Raw genomic sequence first — 27,625 nt, 5'->3', positions numbered from 1 at the left:
ATTGAAGTAGTTTCTGTTTGCTCAGTGCAGCAAGTGCCATGTCAAAACCTCTGCACCACCAGATGGATTCTTGGACAACAACACCTTTTTTAACTAGAAAAAAACCTTTGCTCCTACTTATTTGAGACTTAATGATACTGGAACGATAAATGTAGGACATTAGAGCATTCAGAGCTTCAAAAGAAAAGTTTAAAAAAAGAAAGACTTGCACATTGTCCTCCCTTGTCTGAAAGCACTGTACATATATGACCATATGTGTCAGGTGCAGATCAACATCAGAGTCTTTAGATCGTTTGCCTCATTACAGAGTCAATCGAGAGCCATTAGGTGGCGGTATACACAAGGGAATGTTCTGTTTCCTTTTGCATGTTGAAGAAGACGATCAAGAATAGTGAAGTGGCAGCGTGGAGCAGAATCCCTTTTGAGTACTCTATCCCAGCATGCATTGGGCAGAGAGTAGGGAAATAGTCTTAAAAGATTACCAGTCAATCAAAGGGATAACAATCTGTATATCCTCAAAATTCACAACTTATGCTGTATATCTAAGAATCCATTGTTTCTGCTACAGTTGTAATTATGCAGTCCTTTGCATATTTGCTAAGACGTTTTTGGCACCAGATTGTTCGCAAAGATAAGGGTGAATTGTCACGCTTTACCTCACTTATTGCTGCAGCAGTATACATAATATCAGATACATTTAAACAAAACATAATTTCAACAATTCCCCTCTCTTCCTCACCTTTCTTTTCTCTCCCCCTATCTTCCCCTTATTCTAAGCATTGTCAACACTTGCTGTCATTTTCATCTTCTCCCTCTCTTGTTTTTAGTGAGGGCGGGGTTTGTGTCGGACTCTGTTCAGCGACCCAGCCGTCTCCGTACCAACTCTGAGGATCATGGCTCCTTCAAGACCAAGGACCAATCTCCAAACCCAGACAAGGACAAGGCAGCAGGCAAAAAGACTTCAGACTCTGGGGAGGAGGCAGACAAAGACTTTATTTTAATATGAGTAACAGAAATTCACAGCAAAAACCTGTTAGCAAGCCTCACGTGTTTTCCTTTAGAAAAGAAACTAAAGGGGGACTATAGTTATTAATTGATATGTTTTCATGTATATTCGCGGATGTACCTGTAGGTTCTGACTGACCGCAAAGTACAAATCCTCTTTGGTTTGCAGGAAGACCTGCTGTAGTGTCATGCAATACACCGTTTCAAATTAAAGTTTGGTTGTCTATGACAAGATAATACTAATGATATTAACACTTGGGGTAATATCCTCAGTAATCTTTTTTTAGTCTCAACTTGTCACCTAGTAAACCAAACTGCTAAGTCTCCTAAGAGCTTCCTTCTCACAGACAGCCTTTTCTCATTCCTACTCTCTGCCGTCAGTTGAAAAAGAATAACCTTTTCAGGATTTGAAGAAGCGGTTCCTGAAGTTTTCAAGCATCTTCAGCCAATGACTACTGAATCTTGAATGAAAAAAAAGATGCTTTCAGGAACCAGTAGACTTGTTGTGCAAAAGACAGAGAGAGAGAGAGACTGTGAAACTATGAGTGAACATAAAAAAAGAAATCTCTTTCTTTGTCTTATAGCTCTTCTCCCAGGGACCAAACACATGTAACAATAATATCAGGATCACTGTACTGTACTTGATCTCAAACATACAACCAGACCAGGACCCAATGGCATTCGTTTCCTTCTATATATTTGTATAGATTTTTCTATATGCTATTTTCAGTATGTGCAAGTTACTTTTTTCCGGACTTCAGAGACTGAATCCATTATGCAATTCATCTTCTTTTTTCAGGAAAACACAGGTTCAGCTGAGAGTCTCAGCCCACCATAAATCAGAAATACACATTTGATGTAGCTTATCTAACAGCAAAACCACACGTCCCTTAGAGGAGACTGACTGGACTGAAGGATAGCGAGACTACATCAAACATCCCGTCTGAACTCTTGTTTGTCTCCGTGTGGGAGAGTTGGAGTAACCATATGAAGTGTTGCTTTGAGAGGACTGTGGTACACTTTTAACATCACTGATAACCAATCAATACGGCTTCAGCACTGTTAACTAACACTGTTCTCTGTGTTTAGGCACTGTGAAAAAAAAAACATTTACTGTATCTTTTTTCTGCTGTTTATAGAGGGAAAGGAGTATGTGTCTGTCATTAAAGAGCAATACAGAGGCCCATCATAAACATGTCTGGTGTTTTATGGTAAAAAAAACAAACACAACAGCTTTATGTCTAGCTGGAACTTGTCAAAATAAGTGAGAATATTGATCATTGCTAAAGTCTGTCACACATACTCTGAATTGCTCTTAAAGACAGATTAATTCTTCACTTCTGGTAACACTACCTGGTGTGCCGAGAGTCCAATGAAAGCTTACTCAAAAACAGGGATGTTAGAATGTTATGTATGTAATGTTATGTATAATAATCTGCTTGAAGGTAACATGGAAACCACTGACATTTGCTTTCAATTTCAGAAGCTATTTTGTCTTATCTTTGTGTGAAAGCGGGACACTGAGGGAACTGCAGCCTTCAAACACTTCAGACTTGACCTTCAGGGATTTCAAATACAGTTCACTTTCAATTTATTCTGTCCAAAGACAAGTTTTGAACTTTAAACTATAAGGAGTTGGCATTTGTTTGAAAACGATTGAGAAATCAGTGCCTGAAGTAAAAGTGGGTAGCTGGATTTTGAACACAGGGACCTGTAGGCTACTCTGTATGTAGCGTTTTCAGGACCTGAATGCTACACAACAACAACAACAACAATGACAACACACATTGGTCTCAGGCCGATTCCTTTCTTTCTTTGTCTTTTAACAGAGAGAAATGCCCTTTTCACACTGCTACACAGTCATCATACAGATTCTAAAATCATGTTCAAAATCATTCATTTGTGTCAACTGATACCTCTAGAGATTGTACCCTTAGCGTTGGATTGATTTTTTTTTATTATACTCATGCGGTTTTACTAATATTAGATAAAGAGGTTGGGACGGACATTTAGCCTTTGCATTAAATTATGCTGCATTCATCTCATATTGGGGTTACTATAATTACCAGTTCACTTATAAATACCATCGACATCCAAGTTGTAATAACTGAGAAACTTGGATTGTTCTGAAAGTTTTCCTTAAAAAGCAAACAAATATGGACGTCTCACATCAGTCCATCATTCAAGGGAAATAACCCAAATTGAATGGATAGAATGCTATATTGTCAAAGCACATTGTTTAAACCCTTATCCAATCAACTTTGCAGTCATACAAAGTGACGACAGAAACACTTGTCGCATGTCATAAACATGGTAATGGCACGCAGCATTAAACCTCATAAATACCTGAATGTGAGATCCAACTAATGCTTCATTATATCAATGATATATATCATTATATCTAGTTGTTGGGTGCCAAACTGCTCCAACATTAACATTAAATGTACACCAGACCTCACTCTTTATGCCCAGTGTGAAAAGGGCACAACTTGTATTTTGTTGTACCGTGCAAGAGTTATTTAAGGCAGAGCCAAAAGTCTTACTGGTGCACCTTTTCCTGTGACGTCTATGGATGTCTCTTTGAAGGATTATGATGAGATTTTGCTTCTTTGTCACTAATCATGGCTCTGAAATAACACTGTTTTTTCTGTATGAAGTTAATCTAGTGTCTGATGTCAACAACTGCTTCGATTTACAGTCAAAGTCCCAAAACGGAAAAATCACGTTTAGTTTGAAATGTGCCATATCCTGATGGAAGGAAATCATATGGACACACTCCTCTCTCTGTTTTTGATTACCGTTTGGGATTTCAGAAGCAGCTGGCTGTGTTTCTGTCAGGTTGTGTGAAAGACTGATGAAAAATTAGAATCCACTTCAATTCTGTTGGTGCACGGAGAGGAGAGAAAGTGACGATAACCAGTAACACTGAGTCTCGACTCCTGAGTCTACATGTGTGTGACTGCATGATGTGGCTGTGAGTTGTACTGTATGTATATATGTGCTTTCATACGTGTAGGAGTGTGCGTGTGTAGATATGAATGTGTAAGATACACACATGTAATATACACACTGTGACACATTCACACGCCTATGTGTACACAGCAAAAACCTATGTTGTCTTGGTACTAAGTACACTACTATACTAGGGGTTTGTTTGTAACTTATTTGGAATAAAAAACAGTCTGTTGTCTTGATTCTTTGTTGTTTTTCTTCTTGTACATTGTGTTCATAAATGTAGAAATTAATTATTTGTATGTATTAATTTGTTATTACATGTAATCAATTCAATGCTACTTTCATCATGATTCAAAAAAAGGAAATGATGCAAAACAATTTCCCTGAGCTGGAAAAATAAAACGCATAAACAAATGACATGTTTGCTCATTGTCAATGTTGATAGGTTATTTGTTCCATTATGTCATGGATCAATAAGTCATTCTGCTGGTGTTGGACATTTCTTTGTGCAAATATTAATATTGATTAAAATAATTTGACAGGCTTTAACATCTCTGTATTGTCTTTCTTTGCAACTTTTGACTTGCACTGTAACAATACAGCCACCAGATGGCAAATACAATGCTGCAGTACACTCTCTCTCTTCCTCTCACACACAAACACACACAGACACACCCAGAGGAGGAGTGGTTTTTACTAAGTCAGAAGGAGCATATGTCAACTAAGCTAAATCAAAAGTCCAACGTTTCCACACGTGTCTTCTTCAGGGGCCGAGCAAGAAGTCTAAGTTACAACTTAGACTTCTTGCTTGTTACAACTTTTTATACATTTCCAAAAACATGTTCACACACAACAAGGCATCCCATAATAGAATCACATCACTGGTGATCAAACCATAACATGTAACACCTGCACTAACTTGTCACCTGTGTGTGCTTTAAATATCATGGCACCATCTTGTGGTTGAAATAAGAAAATACAACAAGTTTTATCCAAACTAAATAGTAACAGTTGAACTTAACATATGAGGATTCATCTCAAGTCTCAAATCTTTGAGGACTCACACATGAAGAAGCTGGTGAATGCTTTGCTCTCCTACATCCAAGACACCGCTGACATGCTGCTAAAGAGCAGTGCTCTCATTGTTGATGAGAAGGAATTACTAGTAACCATAGATGTGAATTCATTCTGTTCCTCATGAGGACGATGTGAATGTTTTGAGATACTTTCTGTCCATTGATGTGAACCAAATGTTATCGGTAGATTTTGTGGTCAAGAGAGCTGAGATGATTTTCACTGAGAGTTACTTTAATTTTGATCAGTCTCAACAGCAGGAGTCAGTGGATGTGGAGGAGGACAGAGCATCTCTGGCACACAGCTCTGGTAGAAGGGATCGTCCTCATCGGCTCTCGATCAGCTCCTGGTAGATCTTGATGTGAAGTCCAACAGGGTCTGGAGGAAACCACAAAGAACATGTGTTGTATTAAAATAACACGCATCACTAACCCTCCATTAAAAAAAATCAGATGAACTGAAAAAGCACGGCTATACACTGAGACACTACCAAATATCTCACACTGCTGAACATCCGGCTGATCAACTCTACCTTGAGTTGAGTGGGACGAAGAAGAGCTCTCTCTGGTCCATGAAGTTCAGCATCACAGTCAGTCAACGTGTGGAAATAGCTGTGAGGAGAAAAATAATGTAAACAGAATGTAAACAGAAAGGCAGCTTTACTTCATCAGCCCAGACATATTATTATGACACAGCTGTTTTTGTTTGTTATCTGAGAGGTGATATTTACGAGTGTGTCTCTGGTCCCTGCTGTTTCTCTATGGTCTTCATGTTGGCAATAGGAGAGGTGGCAGTGGTGGAGGAGACTTCAGGTGGAGCTAGAATCATCTGGCAGCGTCTTCAGGTGGAGGCTGAGGTTGATGGCTGCAGGTGAAGGTTCAGGCGGCAGGTGTCTGCGAGGATCTGCAGGTGGAGGCAGTGGTGATGGTTGTTGGTAGAGCCTGAAGGTGGAGGTGACACCTGCAGGTTGCTGGCAGAGGCTGTAGGTGGAGGCTTGACCAAAGCTGTCTGCCAGAAACCTGCAGGTGGAGATGGCACTTGCAGATTGCTGGCAGAGGCCGTAGGTGGAGGTTTGACCTAAGCTGTCTGCTAGAATCTGCAGGTAGAGGTGGCACCTACAGGTTACTGGCAGAGGCTGTAGGTGGAGGCTTGACCTAAGCTGTCTGCCAGAATCTGCAGGTGGAGGCGGCACCTGCAGGTTGCTGGCAGAGACTGTAGGTGGAGGCTTGACATTGGCTGTCTGCCAGAATCTGCAGGTGGAGATGGCACCGGCAGGTTGTTGGCAGAGGCCGTAAATCTAGAGTTAGATTTAAACATTCTTGTTAAAAAGATTGTAGAAAAATACGGTAAAGTGCAATATAATCAATATTTATGAGTTAGTTTAATGTCTCACACTGTGTGTTTCTATTTTTACTAACAGCAAACCGTGTCATCCTCTTTGTTGGTATTGGAGTCAAAGTTTTTATAGGCCTGTTGCTTCCACTAGTTATTATTTGGGCATGGTAAGATAAGTTATACACAACACTCTTGATTCTGTACCTGACGTTTCATACTGCGACTGCATGAAAAGAAGAAGAGTTCAATGTACACACTTTTCTCATTCCATTGTTAAAGGAGGCTGAGACGTAAATCTGCTGTGGATAAAGAGGTTAGAGGGACGTCATTCTGCTTCAGTAAAATGAACGACAGTTAAACACAAAACGTCTAAAGTTGTCCTGTTATGTTTCAGGAGAGAAGTCGTGATTATGAAAACATCAGCACTGCTTAAATGGGCCTAAAGAACATGGTTACACAAAAGGAAATGTATATGAAGCCTGCCTCTGCCTGAGCCTGACGACATTTCATTACACTTGATACATGACTTGGTATGAGAATGTTTGAGGTTTGTATGCTGCCCGGCCAAAAAACAGCTGGAGTTACGAGTAGAGCAGCAAGTTTGCCGACATGAAATGTGCAGCTGCACCTCTCATTCGTTTACAACTCCTGTCTGTGTAAACGTTCAGTCCTTCTCATGACACACTGGAGACATCACCAGGAAAACATTACTTCACTTTTTATTAATGAAATACTCAGAAAATATGGCTAAGTTAATACTATTTCATCATGAAGGTGTTGTTGCTGAACATTTTTTAGTCATTTGAGTGATTCACTACTTGTATTGTGCAGCAGACTGTATCAAGAATCATTGTGGTCAAATCAGGATCTGCTGCCACCTTGAGTTTAACATACTCATGTACATTATGTTCTGGTAAACTTCAATACCCTAAATACCTCCCATTTAGAACAAATCTCAGGTGACACACTGTAGCTGAAATCTTTGAAATTAGAAACTCAGTATTTATGATGGAATCAGTGGCATTACAATATGTAGACCCTACAAATGTCCAGTAAATGCACCTGACAATTAGCTCTCGAACTAACATGTACATACATTATGTGAAACTGTCTCTTTAAATATTTCAAAAATAAAGCACTTCCTTGTTTACTTTATTAGCATGTGTGCACCACTTTACTCAACTCACTTTAATATGATAAATCAGACATAAGAAACATTCTAAAAATAGACTAATGATATGAGGAGTTGATGTCCAAGTATGTTTTGTAAATGGATGTCAGAGTCACTGTCCTCCTGGTTTTCATCCTCAGGCTCTGGTCATTATCGTTTGGAACCTTATCACACTGAAAAGTTTACTCAAAACCACACAGACGAGGCCACACAAACTTCTCCTAATTGGATCATTATGACTGTGTTTTCCGTCATCATCTTCATTCTCATCATCATCATCAACAAGCTTCCAGAAACAGCTGTTTCTTGACATTGCTTATACAGAGCTGGGTGCTCTCTGTGGCGTGAATTTAAAATCTATTCCTACAACAGTTCAACCGACAAAAACAAAGTAGGAGGACCTTTAAGGAGAACAGGACATTTTCAGTCTACTATCTCTGATATAATATATTTTTCTTTTCTCGGAGATCGCTTGGTTAAATCCTGACAGCAGCGTTTAGTTTATCCCAAAGCACAATCACACTTAAACAAATGGAACAAGTGGAAGATATTCAAACTATTTGCTTCAGTTCTGTCAGTTTTCAAATGAACCATTTAGTCTCTTAAAGCGTTGATCCTCGTTGAGCTCAGGTCATTGAAATCCAGGAATTAAGGGTTTCAGGATTGTGTCCTGTATCCTGATCTTCGGGTTGTCAAACTCTGTGTGAGTTGACGCCACTGCAAACGGTCTTGTAAGTTGTTTTTCTTCTGTGTGAATGATTTCAAGCAGCTCAAATGTGCAACAGCATGTGATGCAATACTAGTTTGAAGGTGTCTGATTGTATCATCAGGGTATACTTGGCAACATGAGGTGTGAGATAGAAAAACGCAAGAGTGTCTGAGGGTTTTGAGAAAACATTCAAGCTATGCTGAGTTACTTGATTAAATAAAACATGTCTCTTCTGGTGTTTGTACTTTGTGCTGAATGAGTCCTTAAGGGGCTGAATCAGTTGTCTCAGTGAGGACATACGACTGGTGTCTGGAAGACTTCTGTCTCCTGAAAAGACAAAGAATTTATCAAAAAACACTGACATTTACATTATCAAGTTATTTTGATACATTTGTCTTGAAAAACTTAATTTATTAAAACTGAAGATCTTTGGCTAATATTCAGACTATACTTCGGGCATCACCTCAACCTTTTAGGGACACATTGTAGTCACATCTTATTATTGAAATAGTTCAAGGAACAAACATGTGAATACAAAGTGTTATGAATGAAGCATCAGGAGGTTTCAGACACAGTATCACTTCTTGTTGGGATGTGTGCTACACTGGATCTTTTCAACCACACACTTATAATAAAAACAAATAAGAGTTATTTTGTTATAATGAGGCTTTTTAGGAGTACTGAAGTAGTACAACAGTACGGTACCTCTAAACATCCCTGATGCCGACATTCTGATAGAAATATAATTAAATAAAGAAGTATAAAACTGATCAGCTGTAAGAGAAGCAAAGAACTCACCTTTTCAAGAGAAAGGCCACTAGGGCCATAATAGCCAGCAGAACAGCGATGGTCACTCCGATAATCAGCAGTCTGCCTCCTGAAGATTCAGACTCTGTAGTGGACAGAAAAGTGATTAGAGCCTGAACAAACAAATCTTAGACATAAGTCTTTAATACAATGTGCATGTGAATGGATGGACGTTGGACCAAGAGTATGTAAAATGTTGTGGTATTTCATAATGCTGGGCTTCATGACAGCAGAGTGGTGTTTGTTCTTAATGGATTAAATGTAAAATATCTAAACTAAATACTGACTGGACAGAGTCATATTTTTTTCTGTTGCATCTCAAAGATAGAGAGGAGATAAGTAGGTTGTCCAATGTAAAAATAATGTTGGCTTCACAGAACCTTAAAAAGAGTCAGAGAGTGGCAGAATGGGTCAGCCATTAATTACAGGATTGGTGGCCCGATCTCCTCTGGACAACAGACTGTATAAAAAAATGGTTTTGAGCATGACAACGAATCACAAATATCTCCCCATTTATACGTGGGCAAAACATCTTAGCGGCCAAATGGATAAATAATTTTACTTTGTTATGGGTAAGGGTCAGATTTACTGTCATTGTCACAGGTCAGAGTATACAAAATGCCCACTTCAGTATTTGTAAATCCATCTGTCACCTCTGTCATGTAAGCACTGACTGTTTTTTCCCCGAAAATGTCCAAAAACACCTGCTCGACCCTGTAAACACTGAATATTTAGTTTAGGTTTGGCCAGGTGTTACTGTGGGACTATTTTCTGCAGGATTGAGGACTGAAAACTGAAAAACTGTTGATGATTTGAGTGACAGGCTCGCCATGGACCTACCTTTGGTACCTGTGAGTGTTGTGCTGTCAGTCTGTGATCCGTGCCTGTTGTGTGCTATACAGCAGTGCTGCCCATACTGCTCAGCGGTGATGTTGGCACTGCTGAGGGTCGGGCCTCGTCCTGTGGGTTGAGCCGAGGATTGCCTTGCTTGATGAAAGCTTTTGTCTGCCGTAGGGAGACATGCGGCACCCTGGTACCAGGTGTAAGTGTGGACAGGCGGGTTAGCGTCACTGCTGCAGGTCAGAGTCACAGGAAGCCCGACCTTTGTCTCAGCAACAGAGACAGCTGTGTTTCGAGGAGAATCTAGACAGGAAGTATATGAAAGGTCAGTCGCTCAAATATTGTAGTCAGAAGCCCCTTGCTTAACTTATGTTAATTAATGTTACGCACTGCAACAGACAGAATGACTAAATCAGGATTAACTTTACTTACACTCTACGTCAATGTGCAGCTTTGTTGAGATCTGCACTTTATCTCCAGTGTGTATCTCACAGTAGTAGCTGCCAGAGTCAGCAGATGTAACCTCACTGATGTTCCACACCTGTCCAGCATGTCTCGGGCCGGTACTTGTGTTCTTGTACCATCCGAAACGGGCCTGTGGACTGGCCGCAGGGCCGCAGCAGGCCAGACGTAGAGACCCGCCCTCTGTGATTTCACTGGAGGGACTTGCGGACACTGTGACGGTGCTGGCGGAGTCTGGAGAAAACAAGGGTTAGGAAAGAGGACAAGTGCATGTTAGAGTACTTACTTTAGATATTCCAGTAGTCAAAAGTTATCATTTGACTGGATAGTCTGCGTGTATTTCAGCAGGCAAAACTATTGAAGAAATACATACATCAAATGTTTTTGCTTTCTTTTTTATGATGTTTCTTCAGGACTGTTTTCAGACGTTAATTTGTGAACAATAGTATGACACCTATTATGTATATTTTCTCAGGTTTTTTTACCCAATTCTGGTGGAAAAATTGTTTAACTGCTGTATTTACTCAGTTGAAAATCTTTCAGCCGAATACAAATATCCAACTTTTGTTTGATCAATTTCTGTCCTCCTGTATTCTACCTTTTTTTTAAATTGTTTTACTCTAATCTGCAACAAATTACCAGAACACAGGCACAGCAAGAGTGTGACTCCACACAGACGTTTCTCAATAATTTCTTAAGACTATCTTTGTGGTGGAACAACGCCACCATTTCCCAACACCCCACGATTTACACACCCACAATGAGATCGCTTTTCAACAGGTGCTAATGCCTTAAATTGCTCTAAATCCCCTGTTTTTGAAAAGTTCACTAAAGACTGGTTTACAGTTTGTCTTTACATGTTTGGCTGTAAGCGATGACTCGGCTAGAAAACTGTAACTGGCCTTTAACATTGTGAAACAGATTATTACCTCAAAATGAGAGTGTACATTATTTATGTGCAGTCAGTGGTCAGTTTCAGTTCTACTTCTCATAAATAGCACAAAGCGTCAAACAGAGTTGCATAAAGGAAGTGGTTCACATAAAGTGACGGTGCAAGAACATCAACACTTGTTATTCAAGTATTGAAGTAACATGCAAAGTACAAATATTCTTAGTTTTATGTTTGTTTCTTGAAAAATTATCAACTGGGTAGTTAGTGTCAGGCAGACAGGCAGTGAGACAGTGTGCTAGTAAGGCACATAGATGGACAAAAACAGTCACAACATTGAGGAAGGACAAATCAAAATACTTTAAAACTGCCAGTTTTTTCTTTATGATACTAAATGTGAGCTATAGGTAAAAAGTTAAATCATAAAAACACCCTGTTGGCAAAAACATACGGATGCATGTGATGTTGTCACCATTTTGAATCTTGCTTTATGTTTTTATTGTCTTAAATACTCTGCGACTCTACAAATTGTGAGCTATTGATTGTGATGATACTTCTTTTTTGAAGAGGATGATGATAATTATGATTGTGATGGTGATCATCATGTTGATTATGGTCAGTTGTAAACAAAATATTCCCACCTGCCACCAGGAGCTGTACACCGCTCTGCTCTGGCATCTTCTGTGTAGGGTGGCTGGTGATGAGGTAAAACACGTATGCTCCACTGTCCGACTGTCTCACATCAGAGATCCTCAGAGAGCAGTTTTTTGTCCCTGGTTGTCCCAGGTACTCCACCCTGTTCTGGTAGGATGGATCTGGGGAGATACCGGCACTGTGGAAGACGTATCTAAGACGGACAGATAGACTTAGATACTTACTATACGTACTATGAGTGCTTTGCCTAAATTAATTGCAGGTGTTTCAGTGCGTCTCCAACATTACCTTGATGTTATACAACGACTGTCTTCGAGACACCACATCTCAGACAAAACGTTGTACTGTTGTCCTTCTTCTCCTTCACCCTAATAGAGACACATTGACACATTTGATAAAAAAATGAAAATGAAGATCTTTTGCACTAAAGTACTGCAAATTAGCAGATGCTTATGCCTATGTTATTCTGGCTCCAGATGTTCAAACCACTTGTTGCAAGCTTAAAATAGTTTAAGCAGGTTCCCTTAAATAACCCCCCTGTTGTTGCACGTTTCTGTCTGATTTGAAACCTTGCAGAGAAAGTCTTCTGGTTAAAGACACACTGCAGGATGTATTGCAACGGCTAACAATGCCTTCTTCATTGAATTACCTGAGTAGAGAGCCGTCCCTCTTCCTTGGTTTCATTAGAATGTTGGGGGTAGTCATAGGAACAAGGGATAACCACAGAGGAACCAATCACAGCACAGATAGGACTGGAGGGGAGACGAACTGACCAATCACCTGCAAGAATACCTGAGGGGCAGAGGATATGTGTTAAAATATATCATAACCACCAAGTTACATTTCAATGGTGTAAAATGAACTCAATTTGTTAGTTTATTTTGTGGTTAAAGATAAGGGAACACATTTGACATATAACGGATTTTCAGTATTGAATGACATTATCCAGAGACAGATGGATAACTGACAAATCTGAGTTGCTACAATGTCCAAAACTGTATTTAAAAATCCTTAAACTGAAATAAGAATGTGTCTGATCAGAAGAACTTGGTCTCTATTCATTTGATTTATTTTTCAGTGCAGTGTAAGAACGCAACAAGAACATATACATTCATGTAGTTCTGGTTGTAGCCTACTTGTTGCCTCAGAATTGAAAAATATTTTTTTTGGCAACTGCAACATAACAATTGGGGAAGGTGTTGCACAAATGCCACTGAAGTAATCCTTCAATCCGTTGTGACCACACATCAGCTTCAAATGCCTCGTCATTGTCACTCTAAGAATGAGCTGTCCAGCTCAACACTTTCAGTTAATTCTCTTCAATCAGTGTTGAAACTCCAGACATATGCAGGGTCATGTGATCTTCCCAGTGCTAAATGGTGTCACCATGGATGTTACCGGTAGTCTTACCTGTCAGACAGAATGTGAACAGCAGCCAGCAGCAGCAGCAGCACAGTGCCTCTCGTCCACCCATCTTCTTCTCTTCCTGCTGTGGCTGATGCTTGTTTTGTTGTGATCTTCTAACCTTCCTACCTCAGTCACCTGCTCTCCTCCTTTTGGCTTCCTGTCTCCTTCTCGCCTCCCTCTGTGACTCTGCCAACCAATCTACCGTCCTCTACTCTGTAGTTAAACTCACTGATGTGCCTGCTACTCGTCCTCCAGAGCAAAGACTTATTGGTCTGACTGTCCAACTTCCCTTTTATTTTCCCTGTCAACGAGGAACTGTGATAATGACTTGGTTTTCATGTCAGCAAAGGGAACTCACTGTAAATAAATGTGTGGGTAGATGGTGGTTGCGGGACACTGTGTTTACTGGCCAAGCTGTAACAACAGAGACACGAAGCTTCATTCACATTAGCTCAGAGTAATCTCTATACAAAAACAGTTGACATCCTTAAATCAGTTTACAATCCCTTTTTAGGACAGCGTGTACACCTGCAGCAGGTCTGCAGCTCGTGAGGTCTCTCATGCCCCGTTTGTCCACTTAGAAACGGTCAGTTGACGTCACTCGTGCTCCCCTCGTCTGCGCAGCAGAGCGCTCACAGGACGACCACTCAAAACGACAAAGTTGGGATACACTTTCACTAACTTTGTCTCAGTTAGTCCTTTAGTCTTCCAAATGTTTCTCTCGTTTCTGTTAGAAGCGGGCGTCGGTGGTTTTGGTTGATAGAAACGGCCGCTAAAACGTTGCTAGTTTTTCTTCTTCTTTCTTTGTTTGAGGTCAGTAACCTGTGAAGAAAACAAAACGGATTTACTGCAAACTGGGATTTATCTGTGCCGGCGTCTAAACAGTTAATTCGACTATGGTCGCCTGTTTTTGAGGCAGAATAGTCTTTTCTTTTTCTGTATTTCTAAGATAATTTGTCACTAACGAAGGCCAGTACTACACCTGCTGCAAGAAAACACAGGTGAGTCACTTATTGTTTCAGCCCTGTAGTTAATATAAGCTAACTCTGAAAAGAAGCTATTAGCTAACCTAGTTGCCTGATTCTGTATCAACAACGTTAAATGCCTTTAGTTAACCTGGCTGTAGACTATATCCTATACGAGCAACCAGCAGTAAATAGCTATTTAAAATTAAACACGTTTTCAGTAAAATATAGTTTTTATAGTTTTAAACCTTTTTACTGTCTTTTGGTCTGTTGAACCAGTCAGAGGACTAAAGACCTCTGCAGTCTAAAGTGATACAAATATCAAAGCAAAATGTCTTTTTTTTTCTCATATTAAACAGTTTAGCCTGTAAGATTTAGTAATTGAAAACACTTTTTCCATAACTTTCTATTGTTACATTTTAACTTATAATGTGCTCCCTGTGGTGTCATATCGCGTGTTTAACCTTTGGTTAATTAGAAGCGTGTTCACGTGGAATGAAGATACAGATGTTTAGGAAAAGCAGCTCAGTATAAAAGTAATGTCTTCCATGGACTTCATACATTTGTGTTTTCATTGTCAGTTTTCCATCTTAGAAATAATAAGTTACATAAAGAGAACTTGTTTGTAGTGTGTGTGTGTGTGTGTGTGTGTGTGTGTGTGTGTGTGTGTGTGTGTGTGTGTGTGAGAGAGAGCGAGAATTAATAACTGAAAACAACTGCTCTGAAACAAACCTGTGATGTAACCTGCCTGTACTTTGGAGCATTTCGATTAAGAATTGAAGTAATATAAAAGTGTAGTGCGTATGTGTAGTAGTATTAAGAATTAGTATTCTAGTTTGTGGCTAAACTAGTTACTCCCACTATATATAACAAAGGTTTTTCAAATCTCATTTAACTTGGTCTAACTGGCTATCTTTAAGATACATGTTTGTTTAAAAAATATAAGTGTTACCTACAATATGGTGTTTGTTTGTCACTTAAGACCCTCAATGTTATATTACCAGACTACCTGCCCTCAAGAGTCAAGGAGAGAAGGAAGGAAGGAAGGAAAAAAGGAGAGAAGGAAGGACGGAAACAGATCCTTGTCTATTATCAACCTCTGCTTCCTATTGTATACAGATGTATGCTGAGAAAGTTGGGACAGAGGGGAAGATGGGTGAGTGCACATAATACGTACACTGTTGGCAATGCCGTCATTCTCTCTCTCACACACACACACACACACACACATATAAACATGCGCAGATTAAATTGCTGTGCTGGTCATGCTGAAGCGCATGCTGCGTGTTTTCTGTATTTGGGACCAGACATCAGTCCACTCAACAGTTAACCATTAACTGCTTTGTTCAAAGCTGACAGGCTGTCTCTCTGATGTTCACTGGGTTTATTTTTGAAGTTTCTCCTCCAGCTTGAAGAACATAAACTTAGATTGGTTATGCTATTTTTTATATCTGATACGATTGCTATAAGTCATAACTCAAATACAAATGTGATGTGTTGATAACTGGGGGCAGAAGTAACCACTGTCCTTTACTCCAAATTACACTTAATCGTAGCACATTATAATTACAGTAATGACAAATCTCTCTCAGCAGTCATAAACAAACAACTCACTGTAGCTCTCAATGAAGCTCTCCTACCTGATCCCATCAAACACACTTCCATCACCATCAGTGACTCACACATTTTAAAGGAAAGCAGAGACTTCACATCTGTCCTGTTACGTGGCACTAGCTGTAATGCAGTGTGTTGGTCAGATATGCAGCTTTATGGCTCCTAATGAGTTTACTGCTAATTAAATGAGGCTGTTATGGCAGTAAAGATAAGATTACTTGCTAAATTTGACTGCTGCTAGAAAGCGCTTTTGTTATTGTGAACTGTGAAACTCAAAAATAGAGGAAATAAATTAACTTTTTATATGTTTATGCCCCACAGCCCTGCTAGACAAAAGTACACCTACCTTACATTGCAGGGACAAATCGAGTGCCAGTACAATGAAGCCAGTAGTCTCCCATTAAGTGAAGTCTTTAGTTGAAAACGGACAACAAATCTTCTGCTGTTCTCATCACCAGGTCTTCTTGTTGGGCTGTGACTTACGTTCTGTGTCTATACACGGTCAGCTTTGGGTTTGTAGTCTCTGTTGCCCGACTGAAGGGAGCCCACCCAGATGCAATGATTCAGGCTGTGTCTTTGGTGTGTGTAATTACAAGAGAAACGAAGTCTAGCCAAGGAGTGGCACACATGGTGTGGCTTATTTTGTGTGACTCTGCGCTCGTATTAATTGGGACATGATCTATTTTCAGAAACAAGTTGTGTTTACCTTCATCATGACATGGGTACAGTGTGTACATGTGTGAACAAGTACAGAAACACAAATATGCACATTCACACACATTCGTACTGGGCAGGGTATAGTAGTCAGACTAGTATTTACTGCGCACTGTGATTGTGTTTATTTTAACTTTTCTGTCATGACAACCACTACAACTATGAGTCACAGCTTCTGCTGTGTGTGTGTGTGTGAGAGAGAGGTTTTCTTCTGTTTCTGTATTGTTATATCTGCTTCATACCGCTATAACCACTTAAGTCTACTCAGGAAGGAAATATTCTTCCATTTTTTATTTTGAAAACCCTTTAAACCTCTGTCTTTATTGAAATTGAAGTGAATGTATGTTGAATTTAGCTCAGCCCTGTTTTTGATGGACCAAATACACAACAATCTGTTCTTCCTGGTTTGACACTGTTGGAATGTGTTTCCTTAAGTTTAAATGTCAGTGGACGAAGGATAACGCAGCAGAGGCTGACTGTGCCGTGAGGTGTGGAGTGGATCAGGAGACACGGTGAACATCAACCTCATATGTAAAGAACTGGTACATGGACCTTGAGTTTGGAATATTTTGTAAAACAACTCCTTTCAAGGTGAACAATGACATTTCATACCAAATGAAATGTCAGATCCATCTTCTTGAAAACAGAGCAAACTTTGTGACACAGTAGGAAGCTCTGGAAAAACATGAAGAAGACCTCCACAGAGAAAACGGACTTCTACCTTGTGGCCATGACTTCTGTTGCCTTGCACGGCAGCTTGATTCGTGCGATCACATATCACACGAAAAATCCATCATTACAGGCTTCAAGTAATGTGTTTGTGTCCGAAATGCCAGAGCACGGACCAATCAGCGTCCTCTGAGGAGCTGCTGGCAGCTATGGGCGTGGCTTAGGCGTGTGAGAAATGACACAGAAAAGCGACTCCTAAAGACGTTAGCGTAGATGCTGCAATAGCATATTTATTCTCTACTCGAGTAGACGTTACTCCGCTTTACTTTTACAGAGCAAATAGTTGTTTGCTGCTACATAATTGCTCTGAATGTTGAATACAGCTCCTTTAAGGAAAATACCTTATGTTGTGTAATCTTTAATTTCAGATTAACTACATCATAGTAGAAAACTTGAACTAGACTTTTCATATTTTTCTCTTGATTTTGGTTTGAAGTGGGTGTGTGCAGCCACATATCTCATCTGGTACACAGCTGCTTCTTTTCTCCCAACAGTGTAGTGCTACAGCGGGAGGGTGTAACGCGTGCAGAATGAAGTGTGTCAATCCCAACATGCCTGTGAATGAGTAATAACACAGTGAACCTTTTCCATCCTGCTGCTTCTGGCTGGTCATGTGACTCGTGGATGAGGATAGAAATAATAACCCAAAATAAAGATGTATGCATGTATGGTGTGTTTTTGTGTGGATGGGTCACAAACATTAAGTGATGATTCATTCTTACCTCTCATGCCAGCTTTATTTACCACAGTGGCAACAAACCATGGCAACAAACTACCAGTCACGCTGTGGGGAAGCCCTAAATGTTCACTGCTTTGTGGAATATTCCTTATGTGCCACTTTTAGCTGTTGATCTTTTTGTTGTGCATACATTTAGTTTTAGTACATTTGTTGTTTACAAGCTTGAACAAAGTTTGAGATATATTCAGCAGTATCATGACACAGTGTCTTCAAGAAACTGTGGTTAGTAGATCACATCTTCTGATCAAGTTTTCAAGTTGCTGTTTATTTTCTGAACGAATAGCCTGTAACTTAGTAGTCTTGTGACTCGTCAGAGAAAAGTGTTGTAAATTATACGCAAGCGTCACACATAGTTAGTAATTAGTAGAATTGTGGATAGAATTAATGTTGATATCCCATTTACAATACAATACAACACCCACAGCTTATAGTAGGTCTAATTAAATCTGTTTTCAATTAACTATACTATAAACTTAATACAGGTTTACAACTGTGTCTCACTGTGAAGAACTGTGTTTGAATCTTTGAACATAACGCAAAAAGTTCTATTGTATTCACATTATTATAATAAAAGATATGCAACAGTTTGTACTGCTACCATTTGTACTACTGCAGGGTGCTCGCCATCACATACTACCACAGTGATTTCAGGTGAATCCCTGACTCATAACACACACATGCAGACACACTCAGGAGAAGGTGGTCTCAGGTAGAAGTGGACACAATAGAGTGTTTGTTCTGCCCTGCAGTTTGATTGGGAAGTGCGCTCTGCAGGGGGAGAAGAGATCAGGAAGGAGAGAAGAAAAAAGAAGTTTGGAAACAAGGGGGGTGGGCAGCTCCAGTGCAATTGGAGTTGAGGTGTGTGGAGGAAAATGTTGGGGTATTTCCTGGAAAACACAATCTGAACAAATGAACAGGAGCCTGGAATGTCCCTCTGATAATATGTCCAGTGGCATTCATCAGATATGTTCACTGCTTTTTGTTTCTAATTTTTTAATTTTTCTACTCTGACCTTTGGGTCCCCATTGTTAATCAGAAATGAACAACCCAAGGAACAATAACACCATTATTCTGCTGACTGGATGTTTGGAGGGGGACGAGAGGACAGGTACAGAGGGAGAGGAGGAGCAGACAGGAGGCACATAGAGGGGAGGAGAGGAAGGAGAGGGATGGGTACAGAGGGAGCCAAGGAAAGTAGGTACATTTAAGGGGAATGCAGTGAGTGTAGAGGGAGGGCGCAGATGTGAGGAGATAGCTTAGAAGGATGTTAAGGTCACTGGATGAGTAGGTCTACACTGCTATCGTATTTCTTGATAACAACGTAGAAATGCTGCAACTGTGGGACCAAACAGTGTAAGTGGTTCTGTACAACACTGGTTCCTTGTCATTCCTTGAGTTGTTCACTGGCCCTCTAATGTCTAAGGAAGAACATTAAAAATGCCTCCTCACTAACTGATGTGGGTTCTAATGTGGGTAGAGAAATGTTGGAAGGAGACAGTGGCAGGAAGGAAACCAGGCATGTAGAATGTTTTCTTTGATTCGATAGGAAACATTCATGTTCTTACAGTATCTCCAGTTGTTTCCTGACACATTGATGGAAAGTATAACTATTACAGTCCTGAGTGTCCAATGCCGTGTAATGAACAGAAAACACTTACAGACACAGGCTCTAATATTATATTAAAGTACTTGACTAAGGGTTACATTTGCTCCCTCAGCATGGACACCTTACTTTTCCTTCAGCTATTACTGAAGACAAACGGACGAAAGTATTTATAAATTGAATAGAATTGACAGATACTTGAGACTACTTTAGGTTTAGGCTCCCGGGTTCAATTTGTCACTTTTTACAGCAGTCATAGCTGGAAACACACAGGTGTAGTTAATCACATAGTGATGTCTGCGTTATGTTTACTAGGACCAGAGCTTTGCCATTGTCCATGTGTGTTCATTGTCATGGCTTAAATATATTGATGCTATCGTTAATTAATGTTATTAGTAACACCTGTGTGCTGGGCGCTGTGACTTGTCTACTACTGATACCGGGAATTATACATTTTAGAGGCTCTCTACAAAGGTGTAAATAATACAACAAATTATGACTGAACTCCATTGAGCTGCTTCAGTATTGTGCATGCTAGCTCACTGTCACGCTGTCATGGCTTACCAGGATACTTAAATATAATGTAGCCTTTGTTAATGTCATTAGTAACACCTGTGCTTTTCCTACTGTGACAAGTCAAAATGTCTGCTGTGAAAAAGGTACAGTCTCCTGTTAGTTTTGTTGCTCCTGTCGTTAAAGTGAAATATTCATCAACATAATCAGTCGGGTTGGGCTGGTTGGGATGTGTCTGTGTCAAGAGGTATAAACTATCCTCCAGCTTTTGTCTGCACTGTTGCTCTAACTTTGATGATGATGATGACCGTGGTCTTCTGGTTGTTACTAGGAAGGGAAATGAGCTGAGCTGTGTTTAATGATAAGGGATGTGCATGGCAGGCTGACAGTTCACACAAAGAGAGGATTTTTCAATACTATTTACTCTTTTTTTCCCTCCACAATAGTTAGAGACATTCTGCCTTGCAATGACAGGTTCTGGCTCTGTACCATCTAAAGTGTCCTAGTAAGCCATGACAGTTGGCCAGCATGCTCAGACCCTGGACCTGACACACCAGAATGGATTTATTCATGTCAAACTTGTGTTGTCCAATCTATTACATGTCTGTAATAAAACAAAAGTGTATTAACTCTAAGTTGTGTGTCAAGTTGACAAACTTGAGAAGAGGATAAAAGGGGCAGAAATGGAGACACACACATACTGTACATGCACACGGGACAAACATGGCACTATATCCTAGTTTAAAAGTTTGTTCTTGCTTTGTGGAGAAATGCTAGACTTTAGACTATTGATCTAATCAGTGTCGTTTGTACTCTTCATTCTTTGCCAGGAAATGTGCAGCATGCCCCTGATACCGGTCATTTTACTGATGTTTGTTGTATGGCAAAAAAAAAAAAAGCCCAAATCAAATACAAGCACCTAGCCTCAACCTTTGCCATGTATTAATTTGGCATACGTATATTTGTCAACAACAACACAGATAACATTGTATGTGCACTCATCTCTATGTGTGTATGTGCGTGTCTGCAGGGAACAGGGGAATCTCTCTGACCTGTGTGTTGACCCCCTGCCGTGTGATTGGGGTGTGTGTGACACTGATGACCTTGGGAGCCATTGGAGCAGCCGTCTGGGCCGTAGGTCAGACTGCATGCTTTCACATAGTCACACACATATGATGACCATAATAATCTGTTGTTTAAACATCTGATGATCAGTCTGTCAGCATTTGCCATCATATATTCATTGGCTCAACATATAACGGACGTTCTTTTTTTATTACCCTTCTGTAGTCACGTATTGCACATACGATGAAGACACAGGGCTGTATGATGGTGAGTAAGAGAGGACAGGATGTCTGATAGGAAGCTGTCTGTCTGTCTGTCTGTAGCAGAAACAAAACACAAACTTAACTGCAGCTAAATCACATATCTGATGATTTCTTCAGTTTATGTATTTTGATACAAGTTTCAGATTAATTTATTTTTAAAATATGTATCATCAAATTAAACTTTTTATAAATTATGAGAAAAGTCTCATCTCAGAGGTTTAATGGACAAACAAGCAAGATAAAAGATTGTGGTCTCTTCTATGTCACATGTTGCTCAATAGGAGCAGAACTTAAGCAGACAACTATCTCTGGTCTCGTAAAAATTACACATATGATCATCACAGTGAGAAAAGGTAAATAAATATAAAGTAATCAGGAGTGTGTGCTATTGTACCAAGTGTGTTTAAACAGTAACCCCGTGTCATTTCCTGCAGTCCAGGTAAATTCTGCTGACCAACGTCTCAGAGTCTTTGACTCTGCCCAGAAGAGGTGGCGTCAGGTGTGCTCCTCCTCAGCCAATGAGCTGCTAGCTAGCATCAGCTGTGAAGAAGTGGGCTTCATCAGGTGAGACATTATAAACCAGTATATCTCCATGTTTTCATGCAGCATAGTGTGACACAGGACTGAAGTGTGTGCGTCTGTTTCAGCGTGGTGAATTACTCCGTCTCGTCAGTGCCAGAGGCCAGTGGAGACGGTGGGGACTTCTTCTGTGTCCGACCGCAAGAGCTCAGCTATGGCAAGAAAATCAAAGACTCGTTGTTCCCATGGTAACAAACACCTGTCTCACAGCAGGCTAACCTTCTACCACGCTGTCCTCTTTTCTTTCACTTGTCTACTCGGTGGACAAAGAGGAAGCTGAACAGTTACTTTGTTTCCTTTTTCTCTGTCAGGCTGTTGCTGACTCTGTCTGTCTTTGTTTCAGTGACTGTGAGAGCAGGGAGGTGCTCACACTGTTGTGTCAAGGTGAGATGTGAGCTCAGATCTGCACTCAGACATCCACTGCTCATCTTTCACAATATGATGGGATTATCATTCTGTAATACATTTTGATAGAAGTGCTTCTTACTGTCTGGTATTTTATTCAGCCTCTCTGTCTTACTTCGCTTTTTTTTTTTGGTCCTGTCTTTGATATTAAATGTTTAATCCTCTCACCTGCAGTCTACCCAGACGGTAAACGCTCTCCTCTCTCTCCTCGGCAGACTGTGGCAAGCGTAGTTTTGCAGCGGACCGTATAGTCGGCGGTGTGGATGCCAGGCAGGGCAGTTGGCCATGGCAGGTCAGATTGGAGTACGACGGAGTTCATCAGTGTGGAGGAACCATCATCTCAAACCGCTGGATCGTCTCAGCAGCTCACTGCTTCAGAGAGTCAGTAATCCAGTCTGATTTTATACAGGAATCATATTTCATTTTATAGCACATTGTGGACAAATTCAATATATATATTTTTTTATTTCATTCTAGGCGATATCGCTCTGTGAATCGCTGGCGTGTGCAGCTGGGCTCCATCTATAGTAAACCAGTGAATGCCAACGTGGTGGAGGTGAACACCATTGTTTACCACAGCAGCTACCTGCCCTTTGTAGATGCTAGCATTGATGACAACAGCAGGGACATCGCTGTGCTGGCCCTCACCCAGCCCCTCACTTTCAACGGTAGGCCACACTGAGGCGTACACACCTGTTCATGAGCCACACTCATTGACACACACCTGAACATTTGATTGCATGATGACAGCGATTAGAGATGAGGAAGAATGACAAAGACCTGGAGAAACCAGATCGACACAGAGAGTCAGTCATTATAGTCATTTGCCTGCTTTATGTCTCCTGTTTCCCAGATTGGAGTCAGCAGGACAAAAGTTCTTTTCTTCAACGTAGTTATATCAGCACTGAGCAGTAACCACCGGTTCCTCTGGTGTCTGAAGCTCTCTTTGTAATTAAATATCCACACTTTGATAGTTAGAAAGGTACAAGACACGCATACAAGACTCACCTTTCTGTGTGTGTGTGTGTGTGATTTGCGCTGGCATTATAGGTCTGAGAGAGACAGAGGCTAGCTTTGTGTTACAGTGTATGTCACAGCTCTGCACATTTTTAACAGTCCAGCAAGTTAGGCTTAAGTCAACGTACTTAATGGGTTTTGAGGAAATGACAAATAACTAAATGCAAATATACTATATTAACATTATCTGTACTAACAAATAAGATGAAGGAAATGATGAAGACCCATGAGATATGGACGTACAGTAGAGGAACAAGGCAGTGGCTCAAGTTTATGAAATGTGAATGAATCTCGATTTACAGCCCAATTGGAAAACCCGTTTTTAGATAACTGTCATTGATGTTGATTAATAACACGACCTACCTTGAAGAAGAAGAAACTTGAAGTAGAAACTGTTGAAGCAATGTTTAAGTAGGTCACCTCTGACATCTAGTGTTAGGCTTTCATAATTACAACCACAACATGACAAGTAAAGGATACTAAGTTACATGGCTCTCTGTACAGTGCACTGTTTTAGTGCTGTTGATACACTAATAGAAAAACATGTGGTTTGTAGCTTTATAAAGCAAAGATGTCACATATTATATTTTAAGACAGAAGCTGACAAAAAACGCTGAAAAATCAACATAACTGAGATCTATATTTTCAGATCATTAATATGGTATATGGTAAGAATGATGGTTCTTGCCCATTGATTTACAGTAATTCACCACTTCTTGTCTCCTGACACATGTGGCAGTGGTTTGGATGATTGTGTGTGTGTGTGTGTGTGTGTGTGTGTGTGTGTGTTTGATGGCGAAGTGTTATTACATGTGTTTTACTTACATCTTAATACATATGTTTGTGTGTAGAATACATCCAGCCTATTTGCCTGCCAGCATACGGTCAGAGACTGATAGACGGACAGATGGGAACAGTAACAGGCTGGGGAAATGTAGGTTACTATGGTGAGTCGTCTGCATTTCACTACAGCTGAACTGTAACACACTGCAGAACATTTGACGTTGGATGACATTATTGGCAACCCTTGTATCAACATGCTCGACATGTGCTATCATAACAAACAGCACCAGTGTACGCTTTGATCAACATAAATACATAATAAGGTGAGAGTAGAGTAATACAATCTTGATGATTTGAATTTGTACAAGGACCCATAGCAATGCATACTTCTTTTTAGATAAAAAAACAAACAAACTCCAAAGTATTGTTGTTTTTAAATGTGTTTGCTTTCTCACATGCAGGTATTCTAGCAGATATTCTCCAGGAAGTGCACGTCCCCATCATCAGTGACGCTGTCTGCAACGCTCCTGACTACTATGACAATCAGATCACCACCAGTATGTTCTGTGCTGGTTATGAGAAAGGAGGCACTGACGCCTGTCAGGTCAGGGTGTGACTGTGTTTTTGCACGCTGGTGCATAAAGGCTTTGGGGTTTCTAATTAAGGGGGCTGCATGCTTCGATATGTCCTCATATGTGGGTCTGCTTTGTTTAATCTGGTGCTTGTTTTGTGACTATGATCTGAAAGCTTGTGTGTGCCCGATGCGAATACCTGGTTGTTTGATTATCTTACTTGCTTGAATCTCTGTCAATGCTCTGTTATGATGTGTGTGAAGTGCTATAATCCTCTGTGGTTTCAGGGAGACAGCGGCGGGCCTTTTATGGCAGAGGACTGCCTGTCTAAGACCAGGCGGTATCGTCTGCTGGGCGTGGTGAGCTGGGGAATAGGCTGTGCCATGGCCAAGAAACCTGGCGTCTACACCAGAATTTCCCGATTTCTGCCCTGGATATCTACGGCCATGAGGGTGAGAACCTGGACTCTTATTTTATTGTACGTCTTTATTGTGACACTGTTTGTATTCAATTGTGTTGTCACAACGCTTTAATGCACAACCAAGGAAGTAGGGATAGCTGAGCCTCCACCACCAAGTGAATCGACTGCCACTAACTACAGAAACAGAACAGTAACTTCCATTCAAGTTATCTATAAATCACTTAACAAGGAAGTTTTTCTTCACACACACAAAACATGTAATCCTTAATCCAAATTAAGGAAATAAAATGTCTTAATGAAGTGCCACCACCAAATACACACACGTTTACGTTACATGCATGCTTCAAGATTGGTGTTGAAGTTTTAGTCATCTACATCTTTAAATGTCTCCTTGTGACATTACAGATGTGCTTAACAATTCCTGCTCTCATCTCTCCCCTCCAGAACTATCACAACTCACCGGGCCTTCACAAAATGGCGCGGACATGAGATTCCTGCTCCAATGTTTCCACTTTTTCTACTCTTGGATGACAATATTAAAAGACCTGGAAGACGTCAACAGGGGGCAGTTGGACAGAGAGATGAAAGTTTGTCACGGTTCCAGATTCTCCTTCTTACCAAAAGCTTTTTTTAAATTTAGGGTTAACTTCTTCCTGAATCTTCCCACATTGTTAAATGCCCACCAAGACCATACTCCTTAATAGATACCCGGTATCCAAAACACACAGACAGAGCTCTTAAAGAAACATGACGTTTTAAACAGATCAGAAAAGAGTTATTGAAGTTGACTAACATTGTTCTCATGAAGTAAAATATTGATAAAGTGCAAAGGAGAGCTAATATTAAATTCCCTATACTGGATTTAAGATACCAGTTTTGTAAAATATAATGAGGAGAAGTCAAGAAATAACCACTATAACTTGTGAGCTAAACAGCAATATGTTGAATTGAGACTTACAAAGGCTCAGGTTCATCTTGAGAATCTTTGATGAAATTACAGGGATTCATTCAATAAGACACTTAATTCCTTTTGTAGAGGTTGTATCTTGTTCTACATGAGTCACTTTCTCCAGTGCCAGACTTCCTGCTGCCTGCATGCACAGCAAGCTACAATGAGTGCAAACGGCACTGTTGATTTGTAATAAAGATCAGTCAAGATCTTGTACTTTTACATTGTGCACAGACGCAGGCACACACACACACACACACACACACACACACAGTAGATCTAAAATGTCAGTAATTTATGAGTAATGCTAATGAGTAGCTAAAACATTTCCTGGTGAGCTTTATTTTGTAAAATCACAGCACATAAACTTTTCACGTCGTAAGAATCTAATTTTATAAGTAACTTTTACTTGTGTGATCTTTTTATATACTTTTGTATGAAAAATAATTATTCATTCAAGGTCTGTCTTTATCAAAACCCCACATGAACTGGTGAAGATGATGCTTGTATTGAAATCAGTATTTTTGTTATCGCCTTGTAAATATTAGTCAATGTTTTGTTTGTGTAGATTTTTATTTGAGACATTTTTCAGATGTCTTCATGATCCACAGATTTTAAAGCCAAGAGTGCAATAACAAACTAAATCATGTTCTCAGAAAATATTTCTTTTACCACACCACATATTACTAGATTTTAAATGCTGATGATGTGCTATCATATTAACGGTGTATACTCATGATCTTCCATGACCAATGTATAGTATTAAATACTAAAACTCCCTTTCTGCTCCTAGAGTCAAATTCAGCATAAACCACAACAAAGCAATACACTACGTTTTAGATTAGATAGATTTGATTACTTTTATTGTTTAGATTCCAGTGGCATCTGGACACAAAGTGTTGCTATGTTTTCTTTTAATATACATTCACCATACACATTAAAGGAAGAGACAAACACAAAGAAAAAATAATTTAAGGCCAAATGCAAAGTATCTGCACTCTGGAGTAAATCTCTCACGACTCCATTAGACTGTGAATAGGACGGGTTTTGACCCAAACAAACACAAAATATACAACAGTATGTAAAATGCAACCGTCAAGATACATTATTAAAAATATAATGCATCATTTCACTACTGTAGTCACCAAATCTGTGTCCTGCACTTGGCCGTAAGAAAGGATTGGATGGGAACACAAGTGTAAAAGCCTTTCTGCCACTGATTTTTAGCTCTTGACTCAAAATAATTTGTTTTGCATCCATAAAATCGCAAACTAATCACCACCAGTTTCCCCTCTGAAATAAAGTTAATGCATGTACATTTATGATGTGTGCAAGATAAATAAATGTTCTAAACGTAAATTGTTGCATTGGCTATTGTATGAAATG

General features: G+C 39.9%; 3 protein-coding genes across 7 annotated transcripts in view; 2 read left to right on the top strand and 1 right to left on the bottom strand.

The window, feature by feature from the left end:
- The window catches only part of LOC137891057 (F-actin-uncapping protein LRRC16A-like), a 67,091-nt gene extending 62,593 nt beyond the window's left edge, over window positions 1-4,498 (top strand). For all 4 annotated transcript variants that reach the window (XM_068735480.1, XM_068735479.1, XM_068735478.1 and 1 more), the window contains one exon: window positions 828-4,498. In XM_068735480.1, the coding sequence (XP_068591581.1) occupies window positions 828-1,006 (179 nt within the window). In that variant the 3' untranslated portion in view covers window positions 1,007-4,498. The remainder of the gene's footprint in view (window positions 1-827) is intronic.
- Window positions 4,499-7,074: 2,576 nt separating this feature from the next.
- On the bottom strand, window positions 7,075-13,768 carry LOC137890903 (igLON family member 5). Of its 2 annotated transcripts, none has more exons than XM_068735238.1 (8): window positions 13,312-13,768; window positions 12,551-12,693; window positions 12,190-12,269; window positions 11,889-12,094; window positions 10,329-10,592; window positions 9,897-10,199; window positions 9,048-9,141; window positions 7,075-8,576 (listed from the first exon to the last, which is right to left on the bottom strand). In XM_068735238.1, exons 1-8 carry the CDS (start codon window positions 13,373-13,375, stop codon window positions 8,513-8,515), a joined length of 1,218 nt encoding a protein of 405 aa, XP_068591339.1. In that variant the 5' UTR covers window positions 13,376-13,768; the 3' UTR covers window positions 7,075-8,512. The 2 variants fall into 2 exon arrangements, with proteins under 2 accessions (XP_068591339.1, XP_068591340.1); XM_068735239.1 differs by having other exon boundaries at window positions 9,906-10,199.
- Window positions 13,769-13,936: 168 nt separating this feature from the next.
- On the top strand, window positions 13,937-27,598 carry hpn (hepsin). The gene is made up of 13 exons (XM_068735237.1): window positions 13,937-14,309; window positions 15,278-15,429; window positions 21,216-21,323; window positions 21,476-21,517; window positions 21,948-22,077; window positions 22,161-22,280; window positions 22,436-22,476; window positions 22,713-22,878; window positions 22,975-23,165; window positions 24,366-24,461; window positions 24,759-24,901; window positions 25,157-25,321; window positions 25,735-27,598. Exons 2-13 carry the CDS (start codon window positions 15,393-15,395, stop codon window positions 25,777-25,779), a joined length of 1,284 nt encoding a protein of 427 aa, XP_068591338.1. The 5' UTR covers window positions 13,937-14,309; window positions 15,278-15,392; the 3' UTR covers window positions 25,780-27,598.
- Window positions 27,599-27,625: the final 27 nt, after the last annotated feature.

The sequence above is a fragment of the Cebidichthys violaceus genome, unplaced genomic scaffold (genome assembly GCF_023349555.1).
Source record: "Cebidichthys violaceus isolate CVI_PGR_0920_01 unplaced genomic scaffold, fCebVio1.0.p SCAF_7, whole genome shotgun sequence".
Lineage (NCBI taxonomy): Eukaryota > Metazoa > Chordata > Actinopteri > Perciformes > Stichaeidae > Cebidichthys > Cebidichthys violaceus.
The sequence above is the reverse complement of the archived record's forward strand: the minus strand, read 5'-3'. Positions and strand labels throughout refer to the sequence as shown.